Below are 19164 nucleotides of genomic sequence, written 5' to 3'. Positions count from 1 at the left end.
AAGTCTAAAGGAATTTTAATTGAAAAGTATTGCACCTACAAATTATTCCCAAGCAAACACTGGTCAGATGATGTGTCAGTTGTTGTATCCAATTCAGGTTTACAACACCAAGGGAGAGAAATTAGTTGCCAAGGCCAATCAATGCATGTACAAAGATTACACGCCACAGCATATTTTTATACAAATAAAAGTGCATTAGTTGTTCATATATAACATATATATAATATATTATATTATATATATACACACACACACACGTTTGCTCTTGCTTTCAACAAGAATTCCTGGTTTCACAACAATGGCAGGGTGAAGAAAATACTGATGGATCATTATTACAACAGCAATGCTTTCTGCCTCAAAGGCTGTAAATAATTTATGCATCCATTTTTTACATCTCGTGTGTTACAACCTTGTTCCAGTTTCTATACACAATAGAGTTCCCTTTACAAAGACTCCTTTTGGAATGTTTTTTTTTCTCTTTTGCATTAACCTGGGTATATGAGAACTAACTGTACCTTCTCCTTGCCCTACTATTTATATCAAGCATCAAATCTCTGGTTGTTCCAGCACCATTTCCACACAACACTACTGCATTCTTACACTGCAATAAAACCACATGATCACCATTAAACAGCAACAACACATGAAAGGGATCTAAATGGTGTAATGAATCAATAACAGCATGTTGTACAATTATTAGAGTATTTTTGAGAAAAATAAATTTGAAAAAGGGCTACAGTGGTATTTTCGGATCAATAAGAGGAAAACCAATTGCAATATTTAACTTGGTCGCTTGTTTTCTGATCATCTTTTATTGGTGCAATTTCTGCCATGCAGGTTTCCAGTTTTTATTAATCCAAATGACATCAAATGATTCAACTATAAACATGTAAAGGCAATTTAATTAAAAAAAATGTTCTATTTGGACCATGATAACGAGTTCAAAAACATTTATGGACAGCACTGCTGACCTCTAACAGCGGGGATGGGTTGGGGAAGGAGCACGACTTTTGTCATTTTGCTCAAATTTTACTCCCATCCTTATGTTCTAACGGTAAGAAAGAAAATGATAACTTAAAAAAAACCCAGATGTTTGTAAGCATTCATTAATGTCTATCCATGAAGGAGCAGCTCATATACAAGGATGGAAGAGTATGACAGCATGTCACTTCAAACAGTGTTTCATTTAAATCAGCTCAGGACTGTAATAAAGCTACAGGACCAAAAAGAATTGTCCCTCTTGCACGTTTAGAAACTACAGAATTTCAAACCCATAATATCTGTCCACAGTCTGCTTTTTTCCCCCCAATGAATTTCATTCCCCATAGGAGAATGTCTTCATCTGCATTTAAAAGATGCATTAATATAAAGTACCAGTACTATTAAATATTTGTAAACAGCTGGAAAACTTGTAGTCCTGTATTAAAAACACTGTCATAACAGTGACTGAAACCACTAATAAGGATATCTTATTATCAATAGCTGTAGTGTTCATCCAATGAGTTATGTTGATAGTTCTTTGAGTGTGCACGTTCCAGACGTTGCACTTGGTTTATTGCCAGTGAGGGGGAGGTTGGCCCGGTACTGATGGACGTACAATACCTTTAGGAGCAGGTTTTGTCCCAAACCAAGACATCTGCAATGTAAACAGAATAATATTCAGTAAACCATTCAAAGGTATTCATTAAAAGACTAGAAATGGATCAGACTCAGTAAAGTGAGTAGAAACAGATGATGTTCGACCTTATATTCTAAGGATTCCTTTAACATGTTCTCTTCTTCACGTGTAAAGTTAAGTAGCATGGATACCGCTTTCACCAGTTGATAGGCCTGCAACAAAACACTTATTGTAATGTGCTTCTTTTCACGTTTATTAGACCATTGAAAATTGTCATGCAACTTTCTACAAGAAAAAACTACCCATGTATCAGCAAGGCAAATTATAAACTAAAAGATTGCTGTAACTCACAAATCATTTTGAATGTAAAGTTTCAGTATTTTACAATTCAAAACATTTTTTTAATGCTTCAAGAAATCTTCCTGAATCTTCTCAAGTTGAAATTCATTAAAGGAGTATTCCATTAAAGGAGGTACTTGGCCTCACCATTGAGCATTTTTCTGAAAATGCTCGTCCGTTTAAAAATTACTTGCCATGAGGCACCTGGCTTCCTGATCCTAGCCACCATCTATTTTATGTTACCAAAGCTAGCCACCAAAAGACAGCATCCCTGTGCCTAGCCTTTGCCAGGGGAACCCCCATGGACTTCTGGGGCCTGGATGTTTTTGAGGCAAAAGGCAGTTTGCTAAATTAGAAAAGAGGTGACAGAATGGCAAGCTCTTTTCCAACAAAATTTTAAAAACAAAAGTCGCCTGTGTGCTTCTCAATATTTGTGTTTTAAGTTTTAAAACGTTGGCTGTAACTGCAATTAAGGACATTGCTAGTGATGTGAGACCACCTCTTTCTAGGTCTCGCAAGTCATCAAAATGCTATGAGAAACTGAGCATGTTTTGCAAGTTTCAGAACATTGCAGTGCAAATGATCACACTGCATTAATGCCAAATATGTAGTTTAAGCAGAGCATTATCTCTCCCATTTCCCCCCATGCGGAGTCATCCGGTCTCCACGCAATCCTTTCCTTGTACAAGGCCTTAATTTGGCCACATCTAAAATTCTGTGTCCAGTTTTGGTCCCCTCATGTGGTAGGCAATTTTAAGTCCCTGGAAAATGTACTGAGTAGGGCCACTCGGCTAATACCTATTTTTAAGGGCCCTTAATTATCAGCATAGGCTTAGACAACGGGGGCATTTTACTTTGAAAAAGGTTTTGACTTTGAGGAGATATAATTGAGATCTGTAAAATAATGAAGGGATTAGGCCGAGCTAGATAGGCTGGGGAGGACTGGGGGCCTCAGTATAACTTAAAAAAGCATAGGTTAGATGCTAGGAAGTACTTATCTTCATAGAGAATCATTGGCCTCAGGAATAGGTTGCTAGTGTGTGTGGATTCACTGCAAGCTTTCAAAAAAGAGCTGGACAAGTTAAAGGAGGTAGGTGAGCTAATAAGGACTAGTGATACATCAGTGTGGTCTGGGGCTTGTGAGATAGCCTTCAGGTGTCAGAGAGGAATTACCCAGAGCTTTTCCCTAAATTGGTCTACGGTTTTTCTTTGTCTCTCGCAGAAAGTTGCATGACTATTGGGGAGGGATAGTGTGATGCGGTTGATGGTGTATGCAGGTTGCAGCAGGTCAGGATGGGATAAGCTTGATGCACCAGCTTGGTCTTGTCCTGTCATTTCCCAGCCAGTATCACGGGTAGTGGAGAATCACATCTCTGAATTCCACATCTCTGTCAGCTTAATCACCGAACCACTGCAGCACTGTTCTGCCTCATCATTTAAAACTACTGTAACAGATCTACATGTTAACATCTATCTAACGAACACAAATAAAGGTTTTCTACTGATTACCTGTAGATTACTGCAATTATTATTAACTCACCTCAGATTCTCGTACAGACATGAATTTGAGTAGAACATGTTTAAGATATTCAAAATTTATCTCCCTGGAGTCATTCAGGTCTGAATTGTTTACAACTGTGGTGGAATTATTGATGCCGGCTGGTGGCTCAAAGTAAGATCTCTCTCGGAGTTCAGCAGGTTCCATTTCTGGTTTCATTTTCTGTACATGAAAAGATTTAGTATGCATCAATCATAATGCCATATTACAAAATCAAAAGAACTTCCTTGAGTTGTCAATATAGCTTTTTTTTTTTAATTTGGTGTGACATGTGCAGAGATCCATCACCATGCTTATGAGTTTCTAACTCGAGCTATTGAGAAATCTATGCATGTAGAATTTCTGTTTGCCCGATAGGGACATACCCCATTTACTAAAATCCAGAGAACATAGGCGCACTAAGACAGAGTCAAAGCCTAGGGTCTCTCAAGTGTATACAAGGCTACTGCTGTGTGTACAGTGTCAGCTGTGGCTCAGGGGGTAGCGCACTTGCCTCCGAGTCAGAAGGTTGTGGGTTCAAGTCCCACTCCAGAGACTTGACCACAAAAATCTAGGCTGATACTCCAGTACAGTACTGAGGGAGTGCAGCACTGTCAGAGGTGCTGTCTTTCGGATGAGACATTAAATAAACCAAGGCCCCTTCTGCCCTCTCAGGTGGATGTAAAAGATCCCATGGAACTATTTCGAAGAAGAGCAGGAGAGTTATCCCCCTGTCCTTGCCAATGTTTATCCCTCAATCAACATCACTAAAACAGATTATCTGGTCATTATCGGATTGTTGTTTGTGGGAGCTTGCTTTGCACAAATTTGGCTGCCGCGTTTCCTACATTACAACAGTGACTACACTTCAAAAGTACTTAATTGGCTGTAAAGCGCTTTGGGACGTCCGGTGGTTGTGAAAGGCGCTATAGAAATGCAAGTCTTTCTTTGCTGGAGTTTAACTAGCTAAAATTGCATAGCTTACTAGAACAGCGCGCACTCACTGAGGACAAAGCAGTTGTGCTTAAGTGAATACAATTATTTTATAAAAACTCTCAAATAAATTCAGAACAAGATATACAGTACTAGAGCTAGTGTCCTTTAATGCATTTCTAGTATTACCCACATTGGTAGTAAACCACAAAATTCACTTCACCAAACCAAAAATATCCTTCAGCTGCTTGAACAGATAAGAAATGAAAACAAAGCAAGTTGGTTCAGATTCAGCAGATCCAAAAAAGTAAACAGTTTAAAATGGGAAAATATTACTACCATCAATTTGAACCAAATGTGAAAGGTACGAAAAGGAGTAAAAAACAGGAATTACAATGGGTTTGTCAAAGAAAAAGATAAGCTCCATTAATTAGTGCTATTACTTGAATTAAAACTAGGTCGTGCAAAGTCATAGGAAAGTATTCTGGGAACAATTCTCCAGACGACATTATTTCAGTATCAGGTTACAGATGTTAAGCTGCAGGCGTCAGGCATCTGTCACACTTTACACATGTGCAAAATATGTGTGTCATCTTTCTGACCCATTTTCTGGTTTGATCCATTGAAACGGAAATTTTTTTTTTTTTTTTTTTAGTAACTTGTTTGAAAAATGTAATTTAATCCAAGAGCCTTACCAGTTCTTTTTGTAGTGTCTTTTTCAGTTCTGCTAGCCTCTGCAGTAGTTGTTTAATAGTCTTTGATGGAGGAAAAAGATTTAAAATATAAAATCTAGTGATGCTGTTTACACTTAAATCATCATTTGATAAAACAACTTGGGATTTTAAATTTTACCATACAATACCAGGGAACTTATAAGCATACATTCCAAATTTGTTGGATCACTGGCGGAAGTAGGTTGAGTGATCACGGGCTCTGACAATGAGAGAAGAAACAGGTCTATCGCATCCTTACCTCAGCCAAGGAGTTTCAGCAGAATTAAATGGTGGAGGGCAGGGGAAACATAATAACTCTCTGCCTTTACTGCAGGAAAGAGATTATATCTCTATAGGAATTTGTATAGCCTCAGCTGCATTGTCAACATGATTTCCTCCAACTGGGCGGAGTCCCACAGCACAATGATGGGAGGCTCCTCCAGCATCACGGCACTGGAATAAATTGCTGTACAGTAAACAACAAGAAACTGAGCAGGTGCCTCATCGTAGGGAGGTTAAATAAGCAATGGAGCGCGTGAGTACAGTTAATCTTGGCCATCCCCGCAACCAAAGCTGGCATGTTGTGCTCAAGCACTTCCCAGAAATGAAAGAGTCAGGGCAAAGAATCCTCAGCTGCTCTCAACCACCACTTTACAGAGCATCTACAGCACAGAAACAGGCCATTCGGTCCAACTGGTCAAAGCTGGTGCTCATACTCCACACGAGCCTCCTCTCATTCCAATGATCTCTTCACACCCTGCCCCTACATTCCTCTATTCCCTTCTCCCTCATGTATGCATCAAGCCTCCCCTTAAATGTGTCAATGCTCTCTGCTTCAAGCACTCCATGTGGCAGCGAGTTCCACATTCTTAGCACTGCGTTAAGAAATTTCTCAAATTATTTGATCTGTTTGTGGCTATCTTCTATTTAAGCTGACTTATTCTGGACTCACCCGCAAGTGGAAGCAGTTTCTCCACATCCACCCTATCGAACCCCTTCATAATTTTAAAGACCTCTATCAAGTCTCCTTTTAAGTCTTGGCTTTTCCAAAGAAAAGAGCTGCAGTCTGCTTAATCTTACTGAAGAATGACGCAGGCCTTAAACAGATCATCTGCCTTCTCCATCAGGGAATTAATAGCAAATAGCATGAGGAAACATTTAAAGGGGAAGAAGAAAAGATCTTACTCATTTGATATTATATAATTTTTGCCTAGGAAATAGGGGCAGATCAGGTGACATTTATTTGATAGTGTCATGAAGTGATATCAAGCAAATTGGTGTCTATTTAGAAACCGAAACTTTCAAAGCACAATATCCTCAATTGTAATATATTACTTCTTTCAGCACAATATCCTGATAAATTCTTATAAATTGCAATCAAAGGCAGCCCTCACCATTCAACACTTCTTATTGGATTTAATGCAACATGATATAGCAAAACTAAACATATGTTTAAAAACACTGCCAAATTTCTATTTAATAAAGCTAAATATTGTGAGGCAATTTTAAAATTGAATTCTTAAATTCTTTGTGGTTGATGGTGCACATTGCAGAGCAAGCCAGTGACTCAAAGTGATAAAGCACCTTTGCAGTTTATCCGTTTAGGGAAGGAAACTGATGTTACATTAGTCATAATGAAACTGACAAACTGTAGAAACCCAAGGTGTAGGTCATAGATAGAAAAATGCACATATTTTAACTGGTTAATGATAAGAACAAGCATAAATCTGGAAAGTAACCTGTCCAAACATTATCAAAACCCAAGCAATCCTCTGCATGTGAGCCTTTGAACATGTGGAGAGGTTGTCAGTTAAAGAGATGCAGCTTCTAAACCACGATGATGTATACATTTCCTGTGTAGCTAACCTTGTTTTTGTCTATCAACTGCTGCTCCAAATCTTGGTTGTCCTGCTGAAGCTGCAAGGTATCGGCAATTGCCACATCTCCATTTTGCTCTTTCTCATCATTTTCTGGGGGATGTAACTGTCTATTCAGGGCCCAAACTTCTGCTTCTAGATCCTTCACCTGCCAGAGCAATTTGCATTTCTTTATCATTTGCAACTCTTGTAGTTAGTGATTCACAGAAACAAAGCTATGTATTGTGTTGGCCTGGATACAAAATACAGAATTTGATAAAAGCAGAGAAGACAATAAATAAATGCAAACACGGAATACATCCTCTCTTACTTGAGGAAGAAGGGACCTGTTCCATCCACATCACAACAGCAAATTGCTCCAAATCGAATTCTCTTCTTCCAAAAAAAGTGAGTTCTAAGTATTTATTTTTAAATTAAAAATAATAAAGTCCCCATCTATGCTGGGCTAGCTGATTACTCCTCACTGTTCCCCTTGAAACAGCCCATTTAGTCCAGAGGAAACTGCCATGAGTAACAGTAAGCCCTTCGACACCACCCTGGCTGTTGCACATCCTGTGGACAGTGGAGGAAAGGCTGGACAGAGGATAAATCGACCAGATTCTACATAAAGCCTGGGCTGTGACCATTGGAACCCATAAAGGGAATGTGTTACAGCACAAATTTCATAAAATCAAACATGTCAGATGAGTGCTATTGCCTGGGTTTCTTGATGATGCCTTCAAGGAATGGCAATCCTGTCTTAATTTCACTGATTACCTCCTCTTCCAAGGAAACAGAAGATGATGCACACATCTCCTTGAAGAGTCAAGGGACCTCTGGTTATTTGGCTACAATATGCTGGCATTGGGGTGGACCACCACGGGGTGGACCAGCAGGTCAATTTGCTCGTTGAATGATGACATCTCATTTGTTGACGTCATCTGATGGTGCCTCGGTTAACAACGTTAAATTTGACTCTCAATAAGCCAGTGCTGTTGAGTCATGCTGTTACACTATGGTATATTGCAGGATAGTCCTTTGTGTAGTCTCTACCACAACATTCTCTTTGTAACAGATGTGTACAGATAGGACGATAAAAACTTTCCAAAAATATAGCAGTAAAAAGATGGGGGGAAATAGTTAACTAGTGTAGCTCTTTCTCACTAAATGACTGAATTCATATTGATTCAGAAACAATGACAGGTGACTTCACACAGGACCACCAAAAAACAAAAAACCTGAGCCATGGCCGCGTTAAAGTCAAGTACATCCAGCCACTTACAGTAACATGCTGTACAGAAATTGGCATGTTTAAATTGTACACGTGGCTGAGAAAGAAAGTAACCTACCTTCCTCTGACTGGCCTCCAGTAGTTCCTGTCTCTCAATCATCTGCAACTTGAGATCACTCAACTGGTTCTGCACTGCCCCCTCTCTCTCCGCTGTTGAACTTTTATAAGCTTCGCTTTCCATTTGCAGCTGTGACAGTACAGCTTCATTGTCTAGAGGAATGTTAAGAGAGATTTTCTAAGAAATGGAATGTAATTAAATATGTGTAATTAAGAACCACTTATCACTTCCACAAGTGAAGCACTACTCAATCATAACACTGAAACAACCACAAAACACTTTGGGGACAGAAAAGACCTATGAAGATTCATCTTTCTCTCATACTATTCAGTATACTCTGCTACAGACACAAATACAGAAAATATGTACCATGTGTCTCTGAAAAGCCAAAGTGTTGCTTCACAATAAGTGTATCTTCTAATCTCTTTTAGTATTACATATCATACAGTTCCATAGCTTACGCCACATGGCAAGCTGGCCTAGGCTTTTGCTGTTCTGTAGTTAGCTACTAGAGGGTGCACACAAGCAATCAGGGCAAACCACAATGTAACTTCACTACATTACTGTTGGCAAGCACCTAATCTTCGCTCAGCACCTCTTCCCAAAGACATGGCTCTGATCATAAGCTCACCAAGAAAGCTTTTTTTTGTTATGAACAGTTTGAGCAATACCCGATTTAGCGCAATCCTGAGAAGAACAACAAAGTTGCCTACAACCAAATTGGTATTTTAATAATTGTGATGCATGCATTGACTTTGTCTATTCTAATCTATTGCATTCATGTGGATTTTAAATGTTTTTGTTCAAGTGAAATGGTCAAACGGAGCTTATATTATCACATCAACATTTTCCAGAGGCTAAAGCTAAAAATAAACTTGTTCCCATACTTAAACCTTAAAATGTAGTTCAAGGTTTATATTTTTCACTATCTAGTTGGTTTTCATTTTTCTTCTGTTTTCCTTCAAATATTGTTTGATCATAAATAAATTATATATTTTCAAACCTTGCTTAAGTTTCTTGAAATCTTCTTCCACTTTGATTAATTCTTTATCTTTCTGAAGGACTGAAGTATTTTTTTCATCCAGCATTTCTGTCAATTTTAACACCTACCAGTGCGAAAAATTTAAACAAATTCAACTCATGTTACATTTCTTGGTACAGTTTTACCAGCAACAGTACTTACCTGAGGCAATAGGTTAGCACAGTGGTACAATAAAAACAAGCATCATAATCACAAATCCCCCTTCCCTCCAGAAACCACAGGCTTTCTAATATGAAGAGGTATGGTTACAAATCCCTGACACTATGGACTCCCAGACAGACTTCCATTGATAAACAAAATAACAACAGAAAATGCTGGAAAAACTCAGCAAGTCAGGCAACATCCGTGGAGAGAAATTTGAGTTGACGTTTCGGGTTTGACCCTTCTTCAAGAGTTTTGAAGAAGGGTCAAACCCGAAACGTCAACTCAAATTTCTCTCCACGGATGTTGCCTGACTTGCTGAGTTTTTCCAGCATTTTCTGTTGTTATTTCGGATTTCCAACATCTGCAGTATTTTGCTATCGTTCCATTGATAAACATATGGTGGCAGTGTCATGTCAATGCAGGATTGTTCTACAATCAAGGGCCAACATTAGGACCAAACCTAACTTTGAAAATAAAGTCCTTTTATAATTTCTGGTGGTTTCTGACTCAAGTCTTGGGCTATATTGGTAACCTAACCCTTTAGCTCCTACATATCCTAATAAACACCATGCTTGCAATGTACATCTGACTCTGGTTTATACATTCCTGTGAGCTTTTAGTTAGCATGTGTTTGACATCGAAGTTAACCCAGCCCTAGAAGTTTGAAATATACCAGATTTTAATTATTATGCATGGAATTTTTTTTTTTTTTTTTTTTTTTTTTTTTTTTTTTTTTTTTTTTAAGTGCTCTAGTGTACAATGAAACAAGTTGTAATTCCACAATTAAAAATACTGAACATGCCGAAATCCTTCCCACAGCACCAACTAAAGATATATATATCCTCTCAATGGTCTTATATGTACAGAAAATGTAAGATGGTGGAAAAGGAGACATGAGGAAACTCAGGTTGACTGATTAGGGCACATTTTAGGACAATAGATGGCTAAAAAAGTATTGGATGTGTTTCAAAAAAGACAGGAACAACTATTTGTATAATTAGTGACTATTATAATATAGTTGTTAAATTTTACATCAAATTTGACTACTGAAGTTTTTCTAAAGTCATTTTGCATCAACAATTAAATTTTAAAACTTGCAGTTGTCCAATTTGAAAACCAGAGCAACCAAACTTTATAAAGGCACAAGTTTGCCTCTTTATACTTTACAAACATTGTAAGAGAGTACCCCTCCCGGGAACACATTTATATTGTGATTTGATACGCTACTCTCAATTTACTCGGTTTCTCTCACATAGTTCAGGAAGACAGACCTTTTTTTAAATCATGAAAACAAAACTATATTATTTTTGGCATACCCAGAGAATACTCTTCTTAATTCCACTTAACATTAAACATTATGGTGGTGTAAAGCAAAGGCCTTTTGCTAAACATAGAAACATAGAAGATAGGAGCAGCAGTAGGCCATTCGGCCCCTTGAGCCTGCTCCGCCATTCAATGCGATCATGGCTGATCATCCAAATTCAGTACCCTGTCCCTGCTTTCTCCCCATACCCCTTGATCCCTTTAGCCTTGAGAAATATATCCAACTCCTTCTTGAATATATTTAATGAATTGGCCTCTACTGCCTTCTGTGGTAGAGAATTCCACAGGTTCACCACTCTCTGGGTGAAGAAATTCCTCCTCATTTCTGTCCTAAATGGCTTACCCCTTATCCTTAGACTGTGACCCCTGGTTCTGGACTCCCCGACCATCAGGAACATCCTTCCAGCATCTAGTCTGTCTAGTCCTGTTAGAATTTTATGTTTTGATGAGATCCCCTCTCATTCTTCTAAACTCCAGCGAGTACAAGCCCAATCGATCCAATCTCTCCTCATACGTCATTCCTGACATCCCAGGTATCAGCCTGGTGAATCTTCGCTGAACTCCCTCCATGGCAAGAACATCCTTCCTCAGATAAGGCGACCAAAACTGCACACAATACTCAAGGTGTGGTCTCACCAAGGCCCTGTACAACTGCAGCAAGACATCCTTGTTCCTGTACTCAAACCCTCTCGCTACGAAGGCCAACATACCATTTGCCTTCTTAACTGCCTGCTGCACCTGCATGCTTACCTTCAGCGACTGGTGCACAAGGACACCCAGGTCTCGTTGCACTTCCCCTTCTCCCAATCTATTGCCGTTCAGATAATAATCTGCCTTCCTGTTTTTGCTACCAAAGTGGATAACCTCACATTTATCCACGTTATATTGCATCTGCCATGCTTCTGCCCAATCACCCAACCTGTCCAAATCATCCTGGAGCTTCTCGGCATCCTCCTCACAGCACACACGCCCACCCAGCTTTGTGTCGTCTGCAAATTTGGAGATATTACATCTAGTTCCCTTGTCTAGATCATTAATATATAGTGTGAATAGCTGGGGTCCAAGGACCGATCCCTGCGGTACCCCACTAGTCACTGCCTGCCACTCGGAAAAAGACCCGTTTATTCCAACTCTTTGCTTTCTGTTTGCCAACCAGTTCTCTATCCAAGTCAGTACCTTGCCCCCAATCCCATGTGCCTTAACTTTACACGCTAATCTCTTATGCGGGACCTTATCGAAAGCCTTCTGAAAGTCCAAATACACCACATCCACTGGTTCTCCCTTATCTATTTTACCAGTTACATCCTCAAAAAATTCCAGTAGATTAGTCAAGCACGATTTACCCTTTGTAAATCCATGTTGACTTTGTCCGATCCTGTCACTGTTTTCCAAGTGCTCTGCTATTACATCTTTTATAATGGACTCTAGCATTTTCCCCACTACCGATGTCAAGCTTACCGGTCTGTAATTCCCCGTTTTCTCTCTACCACCTTTTTTGAATAGTGGAGTAACATTAGCTACCCTCCAATCCATGGGTACTGTTCCAGATTCCATCGAATGTTGGAAGATGATCAGCAATGCATCTACTATTTCTAGGGCCACTTCCTTAAGTACCCTAGGATGTAGATTATCAGGCCCTGGGGATTTATCGGCCTTCAATCCCATCAATTTCCTTAACACCATTTCCCTACATATATTGATTTCTTTCAGTTCCTCCCTTTCATCAGACCCTATGTTCCCCGACATCTCTGGGAGGTTATTTGTGTCCTCCTTTGTGAAGACAGAACCAAAATATATATTTAATTGGTCTGCCATTTCTTTGCTCCCCATTATAAATTCCCCTGATTCTGACTGCAAGGGACCTACGCTTGACTTCACCAATCTTTTTCTCTTCACATATCTATAAAAGCTTTTACAGTCAGTTTTTATGTTTCCTGAAAGCTTACTCTCATATTCTATTTTCCCCTTCTTAATTAATCCCTTTGTCCTCCTTTGTTGAATCCTAAACTGCTCCCAATCCTCAGGTTTACTGCTTTTTCTGGCCATTTTATATGTCCACCTCCTTGGATCTTATGCTATCCCTAATTTCCCTTGTTAGCCATGGTTGAGTCACCTTTTTTGTTTTATTTTTATGCCAAACTGGGATGAACAATTTCTGTAGTTCATCCATGCGGTCTTTGAATGTTTGCTATTGCCTCTCCACCGTCAACCCTTTGAGTGACATTCCCCAATCAATCCTACCCAATGCGCGCCTCAGACCATCGTAGTTTCCTTTATTTAAATTCAGGACCCTAGTCTCTGAGTCAACAGCTTCATTCTCCATCTTAATGAAGAATTCTATCATATTATGATCGCTCTGACCCAAAGTGCAATTAAAAATTCAGTTGTTTGAAATGCAATATTTTAAACTTTTTAATTGTGAAAAGAATTGTTTAAATTTCATCATATTGTACTTTTAAAAATATTGTTCCGATGTTATTTATGTATGGCTGTTGCAGACATAGGTGTAAGAACAAGCATGAAATAAGGAGGGGGCAATTTGCTTCATCGAAGCCCATTACTGCCAGAAATCTTGTGTGGTCTATTCTATTGTAGACATTACCCAACTCACTTAGAGTCCTGTGAACAGATTCTTCCATTTTTATCCCTTCCCATCCCAACTCTAACAAATCAAGTGGAAATCCAAAACCTATGTCTAACCTTACAACCTACAATACCCATCTATGGCCTTCTGCATCCATGGCAATATATTTCCATGATCTGTGTAACAAGTATTTGATCCTCCTCATCTCAATTTATCCTTACAACTATCCTATCTGTTCCTAACTAGATATTCATCCAGCTCTTGTATTAAAGGTTTTTTTTTAGTTCCACGTTACATTTTTGATCTTTCTAATCATCTTACCCTACATTATTTTAGCTTTCATATCTTAGATCAATCTCATGGGATTGTCCCAACTCACCCTGCCTTTAAGACTGTCAATCTTTTCCTTGACATCGAGGCAAGATTTCTGCAACATGTCCAGGAAGTGGACTGCAAACTGTGTCTGGTAATTTTTTTTAAAAAATCGTTTATGGGATGTGAAGTCGCTGGCAAGGCCAGCATTTATTGCCCATCCCTAATTGCCCTTGAGAAGGTGGTGGTGAGCCGCCTTCTTGAACTGCTGCAGTCCGTGTGGTGAAGGTACTCCCACAGTGCTGTTGTTAGGTAGGGAGTAGGGAGTTCCATTGCTTTAGCTACTGGACTTAACCTTTGCCTGCAGAAGATCCCACTCCAGTCTTTGAACACAGTAGAACATCACATCAAGTTTAATATGTCAAGCAAATTAAATTATTGCAAAAGATGAACAAGCACATAAAGTAGCCGTCATATAATATAATTGTTATCTATTTACAGTAGGCATCCTTCTGCCTAATTATTCAAATGGGCAAAATAATAAGACTGTAACTCTAAGAACTAAGCCCATACTTTGTAAATAACTTAACACTACAGTGTTTAATTTCCTGGAACTTCTTAGCACTGTGGGAGTCTAATTAATGTAAAGTCTTTCTTGGAATTTCAAACTGATCAGTTCTTTCCCTGAGATTTTCAAACTCTTTTCCAACAAAATAGCTTTTTTTGCATCCTGGAAAGAGAATTACCAGGATATCCTGGATTTTGAGTATTTCACTCAAATTTAAGCAGCAACAGTTAATCATATACAAACTGAACCAATCTACAAACAGACACGGTCATATACAAACAGCATTGTTTATGTTATTTTTTTCCTCTGGCCTGTAACTGACCAAACTTGTAACACTATCAAAATAAACTCGATACAAGGATTTAAACTGCAGCCCTTTCTTAAACTGCTGATGTACTGTAACTGGATTTAAAGGGATGGTTACTGGATCAAAACTAGACAAAGAAAAAATAATTTTTATCACAAAACACCTAGGCCTAGAAATTTGAGTGCGTCTATTTTTGGGCGCCTTACCCGCACAGTGTTAATGGCCCGTGCTCAAATGGGGAGGTCCGCGGAGCGCTGCATTTTGGGCCTTGGACCTAATCATACTGTGGATGGCGCTGCGGTAGGAGCCAATTTCCAGGTAAGTGAATGGGTTGGATCGCGGGGGTCTGGAGGAGGAACGGGTGGGCGTCGCAGTCAGTGATCGGGTAGATTTGCAACATCATATTGGCCCAGAAATTCTGGTCGGAGGCTTCCCGCGGGTGTAAACCCCCGACCTGCACTTACCTAGCGTGCCGGCCGTTTAGCTGTGGGCCCCTGTGGAATTCCGATCCTGGGCCTCCTCCAACTGCCGGAGTGCAGTGCTTGCGTATCCCAGGGGCGCAGTTAGTTCGATGCGTCCCCTGGGATCATGTGGGCCACGGGGAGCCAATCGGAGCAGGGAATGCTTCATTCATAAGTTTGACAGGAAGGGCTGTCAAATTTATAAATACCACAAGCCCCAAAACATCACTAAATCTTCAAATAAATTTTTTAAAACATCACATTTTTTAAATAAACTATAAATTACATGAAGTAACTATTTTAAACAATAATTTAAATTTTTGAAAAAAATAATTTCATTTTGTAACGGGGCTAAAAATAAACTTACCTTTCTTTAAAGTATTTAAAAATAATAATTACCTGTGGAAAAAAGTTTTAATTTTAATTAATTCACCACTTACCTTGTAAAAAGCAGGCCTTGTGACTGCTTTTTATGTGTGTAACTTCTGGAGACTTCCCTTCCCGGGAAAACCTGCAAAAAAAACGTAAGTTCGATGCGCACGCGCTGCCTCTCTTGCGCACGCGTTCAACCTCTTAACCCCTCCTTTAAGGGAACGGAAGTGCCGGTTTCCCGTGCATGCAGGAAACCGGCACTTCCATTGAGCCTACGGGTGAGTACCCCGTGCGTACTCACCCGTGGAGACATGAAGTTCTGGGCCATTATATTGTATTTAAAATGAAATAAGAGTATCAGAGAAGGACATTCTATCACTATAGAAGTCCATTAGTCCCAGTTGGATTACAAAAATGAAATTCAGGAAGTTCACAAACATTGCAGCCAATTATTTTTAGCAAACTTATACATCATTGACATCTATCTATAGTATATTAAATTTGCTATGGAAGTTTCACATCCTTTAATTAGGCATCACTATTCTGTGACACAGACACACTGGCAGCTGAACACTTCTACCACCAGATGGAGCTTCATAAGGCTCAGAAGCTGCAGGTTGCTACACCTTTTACCGACCGACTTTCTGTGGGCAAAGTCACAGAAAATCAGCTAGAATAATGTAAAAAAAAAGTACACGGAATTGTATAATAACCATTTTATACCACATACTGAAGCTTTAACACTATTGATTGGAACAAACCTTATGCTGCAATTCCTCCTTCTGTTTTCTTGTCTCTTCTAATGCTTTGGCAATTTCAACACTCACAGTTTCTCTGCTTTTTAATTCTTCCTGCATTCAAACATTTGAATGTCGTTAGGATAATTGCACTATTAAAAATTCACAAGGATCACATTCAAATGTTTAGAGCATCTCCAATACTGTAAAATCTAATGCACAAGTTGCACACTAATTAAATATTTCTGCTCAATTCAGGATTCTGGAATTGGGGTGCTTTTACATACGTCCCAGCAACTGGTCATACAACATGATCAGCAAAGGTCGTGAAGCAGTTCTTTGACCTGCCTTCTCAGCCTGGATCATTAGTGACTTTATAGCAAGGAATGGAAGGAAATATCTTAAAAGGTTAATTTAAAAATAACCGTTCTTGAATATAGAATCATACAAGGAGGCCATTTGGCCTGTCGAGCCCATGCCAGCTCTCTGCAAGAGCACTTCAGCTAGTCCCACTTCCTCGCCCTTTCCCCGTAGCCCTGCAAATTTTTTTCCTTTCAGGTACTTATCCAGCTCCCCTTTGAAAGCCACAATTGAGTCTGCCTCCAACACCCTCTCAGGCAGTGCATTCCAGATCCTAACCACTCGCTGCGTAAAAAAGTTTTTCCTCATGTCGACTTAGTTTCTTTTGCCAATCACCTTAAATCTGTGTCCTCTGGTTCTTGACCCCTCTGCCAATGGGAACAGTTTCTCTCTATCTACTCTGTCTAGACCCATCATGATTTTGAACACCTCTATCAAATCTCCTCTTAACCTTCCCTGCTCTGAGGAGAACAACCCCAGCTTCTCCAGTCTATCCACGTAACTGAAGTCCCTCATCCCTGGAACCATTCTTGTAAATCTAATCTGCACTCTCTCTAAGGCCTTCATGTCCTTCCTAAAGTATGGTGGCCAGAATTGGATACAATACTCCAGTTGAGGCCGAACAGTGTTTTATAAAGGTTCATCGTAACTTCTTTGCTTTTGTACTCTATGCCTTTTAGATTTTTAATTTTAGAATATGGTACTAACCTTTGATCTTTCGAGTTCACACTCAACTTTCTGCAACGCATTTTCAGTTTCATTAAGTCTGTCACTTACATCCTCATTTTTCTGTTGGAGTTGGCTCTGTGCGCAAATGAAGACAATCAGATGTGTACTTATGCTACACAATTAGGCTACCACAAAGCTGTATATACTAAAGCTTAGCTACAGGACATTTCCCAGGAAGGGGGGGGGGGGGGGGTGGAAGGGTTGGGGTGACGATCTTACACACACCAGGAAATAACAGAGGTTCGCTAGGTTAAAATGTAGGCTGATAGGTAAAACACTTGAAAGAATTGTCCAATCTAGCCTATGAACCTAGAAAAAGCAATACACACACACACTCACTTATACACCAGCAAATATCATGAAACAATATGCAAATAGAAATCTGACATGTTTTCACTTCACACCATAGTTTTATGAAAGTATTTTAAAATGCTGCAGTGCTAAACTGATCAACTTTATGTGGCATCCTCTCTTAGATAATTGCAAATTAAAGCCTTGCAAAACTCCTTTTTATGTTCAGCGTGCTGAGAAACAGAATACTTTCCATTTCAGTCATCATGAAGCACTTGCAGGTCAGGTATAACCTAGGCAGATACAGAATAATGTTCCCTCTGCTCCAACAACATGCCTCAGTCCCAAACTCAGAAAATTACCCCTCCTGCAGCAATAGCATTTCCAATCTCCTACATCAGCAATCAGTGTAGTCTCTTTGATCAAGATTGCCAAATTTGGGGCAGTTTTGAGCGAAGGGCTTTCACCAACAAGGAACTGGGTTGAAATTTCCTAAACTCCTTGTAAAACCCTCACGAACAGCAGTCTATTTCATCAATCTAGGCTGAATTTAAACCAAGATGCTAGAGGTAAAAGGACAGTTTCTTAACACACTGGTAGCAAAGTGTGCCGGGATATCAGCTGGGAGACCTTGTACACGGAAGAGCCTGTGGTTTTGTTTTCCATACTCTCCCTTTTTGTTGCTTTTCTGAGTTGCTGGAATATTAAAATTTAAAACTTCACTGGACCTTGGAGTGTTACAGTGGAGCACCAATGCCTGGAGTCACTGAATGGAAGGGCATAGATTTCACCCTCTCCCCGCCCCCATTCTACTGGGCTGAAGAAAGGAAGCCAATGATCCAGGCACTTCTCCATGCGGACGGAGAGTCGTCCTAGAGCAGCCATAGCACTGATAAAAGTGAACAGCCTAGTAGCATTAGTGAAAGACTTGGAGCACAGTTACCCACCTACCCCCTTGGCAGTAAGAGGCCTACACCTCAGTGAAATCCAAGAATAAAAAGGGGACTAAAAAAGTCGTTTCTGACCCTCATTTAAAAAAAAAACCACTGGTAGTACAATACTTACTATCTTGTGTTGTGAGGCTGTTTTGTCAAATTCACGGGCAGTTTCAAGGGCATTTATTTGGCCATCCACTCGGTTGGTCCTTTCTGTGTGCTGATGTCTTAAAGCAGCAATCTGATGTTGAAATCTATCGCTTTCAGCTTCATTTTCTTCTTGCTAAGAAAAGGTCATTCTCATCAAGAAAATCTCAATGAAGCGTGCTACGTTTACAATTACCTACATCAAATTTGAAAGTTTTTAAAAAAAATTAAACGTCGATTTCATGTACATTTTTGGATTCATAATTATATATTTTTAATTTTTCTTACCATTTTTTTAATTTGAACTTCTTTTTCAGTCACATCACTTTCTTTTTGTATTAGCTTTTTGTTTGTAGAATGTAACCTTTGCTCCAATTCACTGACCTGGGAAACAATCAGAATATTAGAACTAGCTGGACTAGGGCCAGACCAAAGTGTTGCCTACAAGACTCTAAGGGGGGGAAATTCGGTATCGCCCCGCTTGAAATCATGAAAAATTAGCGCCAG

At 39.5% G+C, this 19164-nt stretch overlaps 1 protein-coding gene across 3 annotated transcripts in view; it reads right to left on the bottom strand.

The window, feature by feature from the left end:
• The window catches only part of golga1 (golgin A1), a 77053-nt gene continuing 57889 nt past the window's right edge, over nt 1-19164 (bottom strand). For all 3 annotated transcript variants that reach the window (XM_085965643.1, XM_085965644.1, XM_085965645.1), the window contains exons 13-23: nt 18946-19041; nt 18641-18793; nt 17264-17359; nt 16220-16309; nt 9349-9451; nt 8346-8497; nt 7007-7165; nt 5123-5182; nt 3498-3677; nt 1744-1830; nt 1-1636 (exon numbers count right to left, since the gene is read on the bottom strand). In XM_085965643.1, the coding sequence (XP_085821769.1) occupies nt 1553-1636; nt 1744-1830; nt 3498-3677; nt 5123-5182; nt 7007-7165; nt 8346-8497; nt 9349-9451; nt 16220-16309; nt 17264-17359; nt 18641-18793; nt 18946-19041 (1260 nt within the window). In that variant the 3' untranslated portion in view covers nt 1-1552. The remainder of the gene's footprint in view (nt 1637-1743; nt 1831-3497; nt 3678-5122; nt 5183-7006; nt 7166-8345; nt 8498-9348; nt 9452-16219; nt 16310-17263; nt 17360-18640; nt 18794-18945; nt 19042-19164) is intronic.

This window comes from Somniosus microcephalus, chromosome 23 (assembly GCF_052327205.1).
Source record: "Somniosus microcephalus isolate GS21.2 chromosome 23, FLI_Smic_1.0, whole genome shotgun sequence".
NCBI lineage: Eukaryota > Metazoa > Chordata > Chondrichthyes > Squaliformes > Somniosidae > Somniosus > Somniosus microcephalus.
Note: the sequence above shows the minus strand (reverse complement) of the source record. Positions and strands in the feature narration are given on the sequence as shown.